This window comes from Barbus barbus (assembly GCF_936440315.1).
Source record: "Barbus barbus genome assembly, chromosome: 26".
Taxonomy (NCBI): Eukaryota; Metazoa; Chordata; class Actinopteri; order Cypriniformes; family Cyprinidae; genus Barbus; species Barbus barbus.
The window spans coordinates 29,713,188-29,726,710 of record NC_136754.1 but is presented as its reverse complement, the minus strand read 5'-3'; the positions used below and the strand labels follow the sequence as shown (position 1 = coordinate 29,726,710).

General features: G+C 37.7%; 1 protein-coding gene across 1 annotated transcript in view; it reads left to right on the top strand.

Moving 5' to 3' along the window:
• LOC306845633 (voltage-dependent R-type calcium channel subunit alpha-1E-like) overlaps positions 1 to 13,523 on the top strand; it is a gene marked incomplete at both ends in the record, with an annotated part of 89,187 nt that overhangs the window by 11,783 nt on the left and 63,881 nt on the right. Inside the window, 2 exons of the mRNA XM_079378537.1 lie at positions 8,314 to 8,417; positions 8,794 to 8,952. Coding sequence (XP_079234663.1) covers positions 8,314 to 8,417; positions 8,794 to 8,952 — 263 coding nt within the window. The remainder of the gene's footprint in view (positions 1 to 8,313; positions 8,418 to 8,793; positions 8,953 to 13,523) is intronic.

Sequence of the window (13,523 nt, the reverse complement as noted above, 5' to 3'; positions counted from 1 at the left end):
AATATTTGTTTGAATATGGCAACATGATCCCTTGTTCTCCAATATTTCTATGATTGAATGACTGACAGAGACCCATCCTCTATCTGCCAATCACTGTAGGCATAGCTTAGCAATGAGCTCGACCCTGCTCTTTCTCTTAGCTTAAGAGTTCTCCCATTCCTTATAATAAAAGTTGCTCTCAGCTGCCTTGTGAATAAAGATTAAACTCTTACCTAAGAACTTTTACTACTATATATGAGAACTCTGAACTGGCGAGACAAAAAATGTTGTGAATATGGCTTCAGATTTATGGCGTCAGTCACTGAGGTTTGTGAAAGCGAGTCGTTCATCTGAATAGCAGTTGCTCAAGTTGCTTTGTTTCATTGCCAGTCGTTTCCAGAATTTTTTATGCCGTAAAGACCATGTGACTAATCACATTAACTCCTTGAAGCAAGGAAAACACCTTTTGAAATAACAGAAGCCTATTTGACGCAAGAGCTCGCCCAAAAAACTGGTGAAGCATCCACTAAAATATAATAAAATGTTTGGTATTTTGTCAAAATACATGGCCCCTTTTGAATGGCTGTGAATGGAGAAAGATGCTTTCCTGCACACATAATGGTGTAGTTACAGCCTGCGCTAGCCAGCCAAACCTTGACCCCCTGTAGTCAACGTAATGTGGGTGGCTGCAGCAAGAAAGGATTTTGCACCTTAGCTTTTATCCATTTAATAGATGAAATTATGACAAATCATGCCAGGTCTTTTTTTCACATTAATAGATGTTGTTAAAAGGTGGGAAACGGTCTGACATTGATTTTAACACACATCACATCAACGAAAGGTGTAATTTCTATAAGGTTGCAGAGACATTTTTAAGTGCATCCATCGGGCTTCATTCATAAAACATGAGAAGAACATATTTCTGTGTAAAATGTTCATAAATCTGCTCTCAGATTCATTGCGGAGCGGTTTAACAGAGACATTTGTCCTGCTCGTGCTTCATGAATGAGGCTGACTGTGTGTTACATCGGATCTTATGTACTTGAAAGATCCACTTCTTATTACAAAGTAATAATAGCTATGTTTGTACACAACCGTATTATCCATTTTGTCTGTAAATGCCAGTTTTTCTCCTAAAAATCTCAGAGTGGCTGCTAAAATCTGAAATGAAACCGATTATCCCTGCTACACATCTGACACACTTCTGGCTCCAACATACCTGACCTCTTTAAAAACAGTGAAAGTAAGTCAGACTTAAACAGACAGAAAACTACATGTGTCATTCCACTCATCTGGGAACTGAAACAAGGCCAGTAGGCCATTGCTGGTGGCTTTCATTTCATCTGAAATTAATGATTAGCTGCAAGCGAATCTGCTGGGACAGGGCCAATTTGATATTTATTCCTTCACAGGTCTGCTGGGAACATATGGAGAAACTTTGCATTTGACATGATAAAACAAATACGAGTATGATAATGTTGAAGTGACAGCTCGCCTCGCTGCTGCATGTTTCCTTCTCATGATCCTTCAAGCAGTGTTGGACTATATACAGTAATACATACAGTAACTACAGACAACTTCCTAAACACCATAAACCTTTCCAAGTGATTTTAAACAATTAACTACAACATATATTTATATGAACATAGAGTTTACAAGTGGAAGTGTTTGTAATAATTATATTAGTGTAGTCAGGCTTCCCAGTGCCATGTTGTTGCTGGTTTTATTTTATTTCTTTATTTGTTTTAAAATTAAGATATTAAAATTCCAAGTTTATTTCATTAATCTAGTGTGTCACTGTAAAAAAATAAGTGTAATATTAATGGTAAAAGTGTATTAAAAACCTGTTAATTGAATAGATCTAATCATTTCATGCAGTTTTACAGTAAAATACTGTTAAATGTACAGTTTTTCTAAGTGAAAAACATAATTTACAGTCAACATTCCCAGAATACTCTGTGGCAGCTCACATTTAAAGGTTTTTCATTCAAATGACAAGGTGTTTTTCTTCTTTTCTTATCAGTTATGTGCATTATGGTTTTATGCCACATCTTATGATGCATTAATATTTATTGGATTATTGTACTGTCATGTGTGCTATCATGATGGTGTTTTGTGTTTGTGTGCATGGCACAGTGTGCTCCTATGTATTAGTACTTACTTCAGTTTTTGCTAAATCTAGTTGTGATAAACTTTGTGACTTTCTCATTTGTGTTTTTATGATGGTTGTAATTTGGTATATCAGCATTATTTCAGTCAAAGAAATGCACATTTTCTGCTGTCAAGTTGATTTCAACCTTTAAAATTTAAAGAGAAAAAATGTGCTACCCTTTTATTTATTTTTTTTATTTTGTTGTACAGTGCAGTTCTGGCCACAGCTGCTTTCACTGAATATGTGTCCCAGTTCACACAGGGTTTTTATGCACTACTCTATGCTGTTTTTGTTTTTTTTATAGTATAAATAGTGTGATTACTTGCTTTCACACTAAAAATTCCAAACAGTAAAACAGTGATGCACTTAATTAAACTGTATATATATATATATATATATATATATATATATATATATATATATATATATATATATATATATGTGTGTGTGTATATTATATATATGTATATAGTCATTGTATGTGTGAGTGCTTAGGAGTTGCTTGGAGTTGTTGTTACAGTAAACACTGCTGTCGTGCAGAATCTGATATCAAACATGTTTGATATTTTGAACTGATCTTGAAACACATTGTTTTCATTTATCATGAGTCTCTTAGCAACAAACCCACGTTTCAGCATGAGTTTGTTGTATTCAGAATGACTTGAAAGTCTGCTAGTCCTTCAGTGTATGATGCCCAATTTTTCTCTAAATAACCATTTACAAGTGCATGATACCTAAAGTCGATTTAAACAAGTCCGCTGTAAGTGACATGCAATGTTATGTTTCAGCCACAGATGGCAAAAATAAATAATTTGATTTATACCAGTGGATCTCAAATGTTTTTGACTTCAATGCCCCCTTATTTTCCACAACAATATTTGAAGGCCACCCTCCACTTCCCCAAAATATTTTAGTGTTTAGCATGACTAGAAAGATGTATATTCATTATAAAAAAAATAACCAGATATTTTGCATTTGTTTTAGCTTATTTTAATGCTTGTTTAATCTTATTTGAAATCATTTTAAGTTATCTTGAGGCCCCATAGTGGCCCCCGGGCCCCAGGCTGAGAACCACTGATTTATACTGTTATGCCGGGTCAGAATTTAAATATTTATGTCAAAAATATCACCAAAATTAATACAAATACCCACAAAATTCAAGATATTGGGGTTCCATAACATACTTATACATACTTGTAGATCTGTATTTTTATATTGTAGCCTAAAATATGATAGAATTAAGCAATATCACAAGAGCGAGTAAGGTGTTTTCACAAAGTTGATATTACATTTATACAAATATTCAATAAACAAACGTTTTTAATTAAAGATGTCATTTTGAAAACATAATTACTTATGCATTTTGTAATTGTCAGTGTTGGGGAAAGCTACTAATGCATTACAATATTGCGTTACGCTACTTTTGAGTTACTTTTTAAGTCTGGTCAGGGCTTGCTTGTTTGTTTTTAATTACCATCTCATGCCAAAAGTGAAATGAATACGCCTCAGGCTGAAGGAAATGTAAATGAACGTCTGTACAGTAGAGGGCACCGCTCAAACTAATTGCATGAAGAATATGACGCAGGAAAAGAAAGTTCAACACAATTCAACATTATCAAACACAAATGTGTCATTTTTGCTTAGTATGGTTGAATTGGATCATCGAAGGTCAGTAGCAAAGACACTGGTTAATAAAGTGGGATTAAATACATAAACATTTAATTATTGCAGGTTTGTATAATATTCTGAGTTTGCATTTGACTGTTTTTATTCATTTTGAGGAACACTGAATGTGTTTTTGTGCAGGTGAGATGAATAAATACATGTTGATATTTGGTCTAGAACTACAGTAAAGTCATGTTCACACACAACGCTCTGCACTTACTCCCGATTTTTCAACACCAGAGCGGTCAGCGGTTGGAAACAAAGTAACTGGAGTTACTTATTTGAAAAAGTATCTAAGATATTTCCTTCTAAATTAACAAGTAATGCGTTAGTTACTTAAAAAAGTAATCTGATTACATAACTCGCGTTACTTGTAAGGCATTACCCCCAACACTGATGATTGTACCAGTTCAGATGCAGCTTCTGTGTAACTGCAGTGCAAAAATGAATTTATTCTAATTGTATTTAATGATTAAAATTAAGACATTTCTCAAGCAGCAAATGTGGATCTTTCAGATGAATTTGAGGAATGGTCTCAGATTAGGTGGTCTTGACTACAACACTGTGTTATGGATTCCGATTAAATGATTCATAGTAATTCAGATTTCTCCTAATAATATATTTGATAATGCATCAAGTGTGAATATTTTACAGTGTAGCCGGACTTCTGCTGCGTGTCTTGAGGAAGCGGACAACGGAGCGCTGCTTCAAAGCTGCTTGAGCATACAGTGCGCTCAACGCAGCATACACTCGGCAGGAAGCCTTTCTTTCATAGTGTGTGAAACATGAAGCATTTGCCGCAGATATGCTGATGATTCACCACTAAGTGTTGATAATGTTATTCCTCCATCTTCCTCCATCCCCCTCCCCGTTGACTGGCTCTCAGAGCTCAGTTCAGCTCAGTGTGTAGGTGTTCATGTGTGGGTGAGCCCGTATTCATTTCATGTTTGCATTTCAGCTTTTTCACTGACAGGTACAAAGAAATCAAATTGTGAAATAATTAATAGTGTTTGGTCATGTTACACTGATTGATAGAAATGTGTGAAATGACACAGGTACAAACGTAATTGATTATTATGACATGCACAAAACAAAACGGGTTCAGTTGCAAAAAGCCTTTGTGTTAAAGACACCACAGTGACTATATAAAACACTGCCTATGGAAGCACACATTCAGTTTATTATTAAACTGACTGTCCTATGGTTTAAACGCAGTACATTTTGTACGTTGTCCATTGATTGATCAGGAAGCATTACATAAGTTCCTTTGAATCACAGATTGAAAGCTCCTGTAAGAAAAACGGATGTTTATAAAAAGGCATAATAAAGCAGGCTCCTTTCTGTTCCTGTAGCCGATATGAAGGATTTGTTGATGCACAATAGTACGGACGTTCTGCAGCTCTGGAGGATACAGAAAGATTCACAACCTTGAATTTTCACACCATTTACACCCCCGAGCACTGCTTTCATCCACTCACCCACTCACTCGCTCCACGGCTCGCTCTCTTTCTGACGCTCGCTTTTTCCTCTTTCCTCTTCCAAACTGTAATTAATATTCTCTTATTCAGATTTATCCCTGCGTTCATGACTTTAGGTTCTCCCTAAATATTAGCAATTGTCTTAGTGCTCACAGATACTGTTGTCTAATGTGTTTGTCACTGTATCGTGTCTGGGAAGTGCACAGTCTGTAACAGCTCTGACTGATACCTAAGTGCCCACTTCCCATTTCTTATGTGAGGTTGTTCACATGACCTTTTAAATGCAGCGCATATCAGGATGAATAACTGGCGTGCATGTGTGAAACACCCTACCCTGACAGCATCAGCTAATTTAAAGTCACCTTAAAATTAAAACTAACTATTCATTTATGTAATATTGCAGTGCTGTTTTGTTTTTACAAATGATTTATCCATGTGCATCATTATTTAATTTTTTTTAATGCATGTGCCTTCATATTCTTTAATATAAATAAACAAAAATACAATAAACTCACATGAGATCCAGCAATAGCAAACAAGGACAATTCAATGATGCAATCAATTCCAGATGCACAAAATCACACCCCACCCTACATTTTTTCCAACGCTATCTCACGGCCAATTCATACGTATTTTACGAGGTGGCTAATTCGTACGACCTCACTTGTACGATTTTGTATGATTTGTCTAAACCCCAATGACGGGTAGGTTTAGGGGCGGGGCTAGGTTTAGGTCATTCGTACAAATTCATATGAATTGTACACTGTAAAAAATTACCGTGATTTTAACGGTAAAAAACTGTGAAAATGCTACAGTAAAAACCTGTTAAATGGTAAGTTCCTGTAAAATTTACAGGGAAAAACCGTAAACTGGCGTTCCCAGAATTCCCTGCGTTGCATTTCAAATTTAGTTTGAATCTGATGTTTTTTTTTTAAATAACTATGTTTCTTCTTAGTTTTTTCTTATCAGTTATGTTTATTAGGTTTGCATATTACATCTAATGTTGTTAAATGAATGTTTATAGCATATTTCAGTTTAATGAGTCTCACCATGATGGTGTTTAGTGTTTGTGTGAATGACACTGTGCACCTTCTATATGTGACCCTGGAGCACAAAAACCAGTTGTAAGTCGCTGGGGTATATTTGTAGCAATAGCCAACAATACATAGTATGGGTCAAAATTATCCATTTTTCTTTCATGCCATAAATCATTAGGATATTAAGTAAAGATTATGTTTCATGAAGATATTTAGTGAATTTCCTACTGTAAATATATCAAAGCTTAATTTTTGATCAGTAATATGCATAGCTAAGAACTTTTAGACAACTTTAAAGGTGATTTTCTCAGTATTTAGATTTTCTTGCACCCTCAGATTCCAGATTTTCAAATAGTTGCATTTGGTGCGTTTGGTGGTTATCAGTGTATTTCAAAGATACAAAACAGATTTCAGTACTTCAACAGGTTGGTATATTAACATTATATCAGTTAATGAAATTATGGTATTTTACTGTAAATTTAAGTTAAAACCGTAAAACCTAAAATGTTGTTGCCGTGTTTTTTATGGTAGAATTCCGGCAACCACAGCTGCCAGTTTTTTATCGTAATTTTTACCATAAAATATGTATGATTTAGCAAAAAATTTAGGAATTTGTACTAGGAGGTCGTACGAATTCATACGAATTAGCCACCTCGTAAAAGTATGAATTGCTGTGAGATCGGGCTGTTTTTTTTTTCTCTCATTTGAGTAGCCATTTTTCTTGGATATACCTCACAATAGGGAAGAAAATGAATTGCATTTTTAAAAAATATTTGTCAAAAGTTTCCTGAGGTGCACTAGCATTCTGAGTATGTATTTTTTTTTTTCATCACAGTTGGTCCTAATTTAGATATAAATGGCAATTTTCCTCTGATTTCTTCACTGTTGGAGGGGTGTGTCTACTGTGAGACTACAGTGTAAACGCCCACGGCTGTGATTGGCTGACGTCTTTGCATATGAAATGAGCATTACATTGCAATTTTACTATAACTGCTGCCAAGATGAACTAATGGTGAAAAGTGTTGATTATTCTGTAGCATTATATTTAGACCTACTCCTGTCGCATCAAAGGTTGCAGAGCTGTAACACAGTCTTGTCTACTGAGCACACAGTACTTTTAATGATCTGCAATCTCACACATGCTTTTATCAGAACGAACACAGAGAAAACATGATGTAAACATGAAACAGTGTAAACTGTGTCAGTGATTATAATGGGAGTTTTAGGCGAAAATGCAGAAATCAAATCACCGATAGACTCGCAACTAATGTAAATAAATAATATGATCTATAAATATAATATAATTTAATTTATAATCACTAAAGTATTTGTTCATATAATTTATTCATGTAATACATTAACTTGAAATGCTAGAAATGTATTAGTTAATTATACCTAAAGCATTAAATAAAGTTGAAGTTTTTAAAGTATTATATCACATTTTGATTTTACGTCTGAACTTCTTTTGTCACTGTGTAGAGAGCATCAAAACATTTGAGGAGACAATGTGTGTAAATATATGGTAAATAAATGCGTTTTGCAATTTCTGTGTATCAAAGTTCAATTCATGAATAATTGTATAATTCAATGCTAAATCAAGCATGCAATTTTGAAAAATGTCAGGTTAAATGTAAAAGAAAATATATTTCTGCGTTATAGAAAAAGGGGTCTGTGTGGTGGGGGAAAAAAAACTGATTTGTGCGACATTTACAGGAATAGTGAACACAAAAGATGTTTTGAAGAATGTTGGTAACCAAACAGCTGACAGGAAAAAATAAATAAATAAAATAAACTATGCAAGTCTGTGAGGACCAGAAACAGTTTGGTTCCCAATATTCTTTAAAATATCTTATTTTGTGTTCAACAGAAATTCATAAGTTTAGAACAACTTGAGGATGAGTAAATGATGACAGATTTTTCATTTCTGGGTGAACTGTCCCTTTAATGGTTATGTGGACTAAGCCTTATTTCCCTTTTCCTTGTGTGTTTGTTCTGTCTGCAGGATTCTGGCCACTGCCGGATCTCATATGAATATCCCCGTGGATCTGAGGACCCTGAGAGCTGTGCGTGTGCTCAGACCCCTCAAACTAGTCTCCGGTATCCCTAGTAAGTAACTCATCTCATTTTTATCCACCATACACTTTTAAAAATAAAGGTGCTTCACGATGCCATAGAAGAACCGTTTTGTCTAAATGGTTCCATAAAGAACCTTTAACATCTGCAGAACTGTTCAGTTTCACAAAAGGTTCTTTGTGGTGAAAGAAGGTTCTTCAGATCATAAAAAGATAAGAAAGAGATGGTTCTTTAAAGAACATTTGACTGAATGGTTCTTTGTGGAACCAAAAATGGTTCTTCTATGGCATTGCTTATTTTTAAGAGTGTATCAATAATATTTAAAATCATTTTGTCACATATGACACAGTTGTTTTGTATTTAAAGTATTGGCCAGAAGTACTTAACTAATCCAGGTGAATTCCTCCAGGTTTACAGATAGTTCTGAAGTCCATTATTAAAGCGATGGTGCCGCTGCTGCAGATCGGCCTTCTGCTGTTCTTCGCCATCCTGATGTTCGCTATCATCGGTCTGGAGTTTTACAGTGGAAAATTACACCACACATGCCTGCCCTCTCCAAATATACTCGGTATGGAGAATTTCTTTCAGCCTTTAACTCAAATGAAACAGGAATGCTGCAGTATACTGGAGCTGCCATGCAATATACACTTTGAATCTGGCATCTTTGATCCTGGGTGCTTAGTTCTGCTGCCAAGTTTTCTAAGCCAATCACGGGAGCCAAAATGCCATGTGATTTATCACTCAAACTCCAGTGGAAAATCATATCATGACAAATTTGATTGGCTGACAGCACCACAGTCCCAAGCTTCTCACTAGCGTCTATCCTGAGCTGTAATATCAAGCAAAGAAAGTCATACTGTAGATCTGCTTTACACTCCCAGAAAGAACCAGTGTAGGTACAGCATCTAAGTTTATTAGTAATCTTATTTTTTCAGAAAAAAAAAACCTTTTTGAATTGCCATCAATGGAGAAAGATGGCAGCATGCACATCATTTACACTGTGACTGAGGTGAAATCTAGGGCGTTCTCAATCTGTGTCCTAGTAAGGCTGCATTGAAGGCTGTCTCAGGTTGAAGGATCCTTGGAAGGCAGCCTTTATTTTGCATCCTTCATTCAGCATATTTTGATCATTCATCAAGTGTGTCCTCCAATCTCCCACAGTCCTTAGCGCATAATTATGAAAAAGAATTCACAGAAAATGAGTCGGCACTGAGCTTGTCAAATTTCATAATGAAATGCAAGACAAAAATGCGCATGTTTGCTTTTGTTTTGTTGTAAGTTAATCACATAAAGCACTGTGAGACCACAGACGGTTGTTATTCACTGCACTGCATTGTACTGCATTGAAACATTTATGATGGTTTTTGTTTTGTTTTTTCTTGGTTATACAAATATTAAGGGAACATTGCATTCTATCATTTTGTAAACATTACAAGAACATTACTTTTGTATGTTCTCTGACCATTCTGAAACAAGTAACATTTAAAATAATGTTAGACATTTCAGAAAAAAAGTTCCATGAACAGGGTTTAAAGTGGCTAACAACTTTTAAAAACATCCTTTTTTTTTGGGTTATATTAAGGGAACATTTTATCATTTTGCAAACTTTATGGGAACGTTACTTTTGGAAGTTCTCTGAGCATTTTAAAACAAGTAACTTTTTTTTTTTTTTTTAAAGTTACACAAACTAAAACATTTGTGAACTAATTCCATAAACGATAATGTTTTTGTGCTAACATTCATATTAAATTATTTCTGAAGAAAATATTTTATCATTTTGCAAACATGTGGATGCTACTTTTGAATGTTCTTCTGAAACAAGTAGTAACTGAACAAGTAGTGCCAGAAGATATGGGGTACAGTTTCCAAGTGCAAGGAGCAAAAAGAGCAATTAACATCAATATCCTTCCTAAACTTACTGAGAAAATGTTTAACAGGATAGAATTTATGAATAAATTTGAAAGAATTTATTTGACCTTGTTTTTAACAAAAACTAATGAGGTAATAACCAAACACTTTCCCACTTAGGGCTTCTAACAAATGTAGTCCAATAAGCAATAGAGCAAGGCTTGGTAGCAACCTCCTTTAAAAATAGAGAGCGAATAGATTTGTTATTTTTAGTCTGTGAAAAACGCCTCAGGTTACGTATCTAACCCTGGTTCTTTGACGGAACGAGACGCTGCGTTGCAGATGTCCTGTATTGGGACACCTGCGAGAGAAGCCTTGGAGGCCGCCACACTCCGAGTTGAATGAGCTCTGACTCCCGTTAGCGAGGGGGAGTTGAGAAGACTCAAAATAAATGTTAATGGCATCCACAATCTATCGGCTGAGGGTTTGCTTTGTAACCGGCAGACCTCTCTAGGGGGACCGTAGCAAACTAGCAATTGGTCCGCCCTTTCTCCACAGGGCAGCTCTGTGGACTGTGCTCGCACTGGACGCATACAATTGTGCTTTTGCTGGTCAGGCGGGAGGGGGAGGAGGAGGACAGAAGGAGGACAGGACAGAAGCCTGTAGTACTATAGGCTGTGGTGCTGAGGTGGGGACCTTCGTAACACTCTGTTCTAGGGTATAGAAAGGATTTGTCCATGCCGGGCGCAAAGTCCAAATGAGTAGGGTTTGAACAGTTTTTTTCAGTGCTTCGAAACTAGATGGTCATTGGATAAATGCTGCGATTATGTTCCGGCCCCCGGACGCTCAGCGTCTCTGGAGGTGAATGGAGGAGTGGGCGGGGCTGGACTCCGGGCTTCTGCGTGATGATTGGAGGGTCTGTCAAAAGACTGCATCTCCTTTTGATTGACAGTGATTGTGTCCTATAAGAAGTCGCTGATGCTGAAGCTATTCGAGCTCAGTCCCATAGCAGATTGACAAACTGCTGCAACCTATTTCTTGGTATTTGCTTCGCGAAATTGCTGGCCAATTTTCATCATAACAGGAGAAAGCTGTGATTACTTGGTGTTCCTTAACCCACCGGTGCGGGCTGTCTCGTTTTTCTTTATGAAGCGAAACAAACTAAAAATACTCCACGAGTTTTGATCGTATAGATAAGAGCAAGGTATCATTTGAAACTGATTTTCACATTATTTTGAAGCAAAAATTCTAGGCTACAAGATCCAGTTCTCAGAAGTCTTGTGAACAAATGTTCTGTATGTTGTTTTATGGCCTTATTTCAGTGACTTCAAAATGTTAGGTTTTCACTAACCACGCATAAACGTTGTTTTCTCAAAAACAAAATCAAGTACATAAATGCTGCTAACATATTATTGTAGCCCTGTTTTTGCTGTTTACAGTGTTATTAGACTTTAGCCATTTATATATTTATAAGCAACTGAAAAAAACACAAATGTCAGGGCATGTCAAAACTTCTCCAGGCCCCCAAAACACCCTCAGACCCCAGAGGGTTAAAGACATGGAGTTGGACAGTGCAATGCCTCAGCTTTACAAACTGTTCTCATTAGTGGCAACAATTGGAGCTACATCTGCAGGTGTAGAAAGGAGCTTCTCCTGTTTAAAGCGGCTCAAGTCCTACACCCGTAACACAATGGGCCAAGGCCGTTTAAGCAGCCTAGCTCTGCTGGCCATTGAGAGGACACTGGTCAAGTCACTGGAAAAGACGCCTTGTTGGTACGACAGCGTCACAGAGCATTTTCTTGAAAATAATTTACATATAAATAAATGGACAATTTTTATGATGTAGGCCGAAAATGAGCTTCCCCTCTTTGAAAGACCAGCAGCCGCCGCTGCTCAAAAACTCCCATTAAAATCACTGAAGCGGTTTACACTATGAAATGAATATCTTACTTACAGATTCGTACACACACTTGCACTTTGTTGTTTCTGATGAGAGAATTCGTCAGAGAGAGGTATTCAATCAGCGAGCGAGTGAAGAAAACACCGGCATTTTAGCGATGACTTATCTGAACGCCTCTGATTGGTCCTTGCATTCATAAGCTCAACAGAATCGTGTGTTATTGGTTATAATGCGCAGTGCTGTAAAAACGCGTCTGTATCCGGCTCAGCGCCAGCCAGCGAATGCAGATTTGAATTTAGCAGCTGATATGGCGCACTGAATGATCTAATAATGCCGGAAAATAGAAAATATTCATCTGCTATTTTTTGTCTTTTGGAAACTGCGTTCAAAATCCACTTGGCTCAAAAATCTGAGAGGGCACGTGCCTCTGGCTCTCGCCCTCTTTCTTAGCGTGATCGATTAAATATCTCTTTGACAAACGGTTTTCTTTTTTTATGCAAAAGGCTAAATTCGACCGTAAGTGGAGCAGGACAGACAACACTAAATAAGACTCACAAAACAGAAAGTATGGACAACACACACAGAGCACTTTTGCTGAATGACAAAAAGCTATCGCACGTGCTTTTATACCAGCTGGTCATTACTTCACTCCGCCCATCATTTGGACTGATTACACACGATTCAGAGCCGCTCACGCTGGAGACGTTCCCCAAAGCATCTTACCGGACGCAGCTCGAGTTCCTGAAGAGGAACGTCTCAGGTTACGTATGTAACCATGGTTCCCTGAAGGGAACGAGACGCTGCGTCGAAAACGCATATGGGAACGCCTTCAGCGTGACCAGGCTCTGAATATGATGTGTAATCAGTAAAACAAGGGCGAGGCGTCACGGGCGGGGTGACGTCACGACCAGGAAGCATATAAGCACGTGCGGCGGAGCCGGCTTCAGCTTCAAGTCATGAAGCAAGCGCTGGCAGGGATGCCGGAAGTGTGGCAACGCGACGCAGCGTCTCGTTCCCTTCAGGGAACCATGGTTACATACGTAACCTGAGACGTTCCCTTCCAGGAACTTCGAGCTGCGTCGAAAACGCATATGGGAACGAGATACCAACGCCGCCAGACTGACAAGTCCCTGCCTGGTGTCAGGACGAAAGGACAGAGGAGCCGGGAGTGGCTCGGATGTCGAGGTCATAGAACCTAACGAAAGTCAGGGGCGTGGACCACCCAGCTGCGTTGCAGATGTCCTGCATGGAACACCTGCCCAGAAGGCCTCGGAGGCCGCCACACCTCGGGTTGAGTGCGCTCTGACTCCCACCGGCGGGGGGAGCTCAGAGGCCTCGTATGCCAAAGCCATGGCACCCACAATCCACCTATTAAGCGGAGGGCTTCGTAG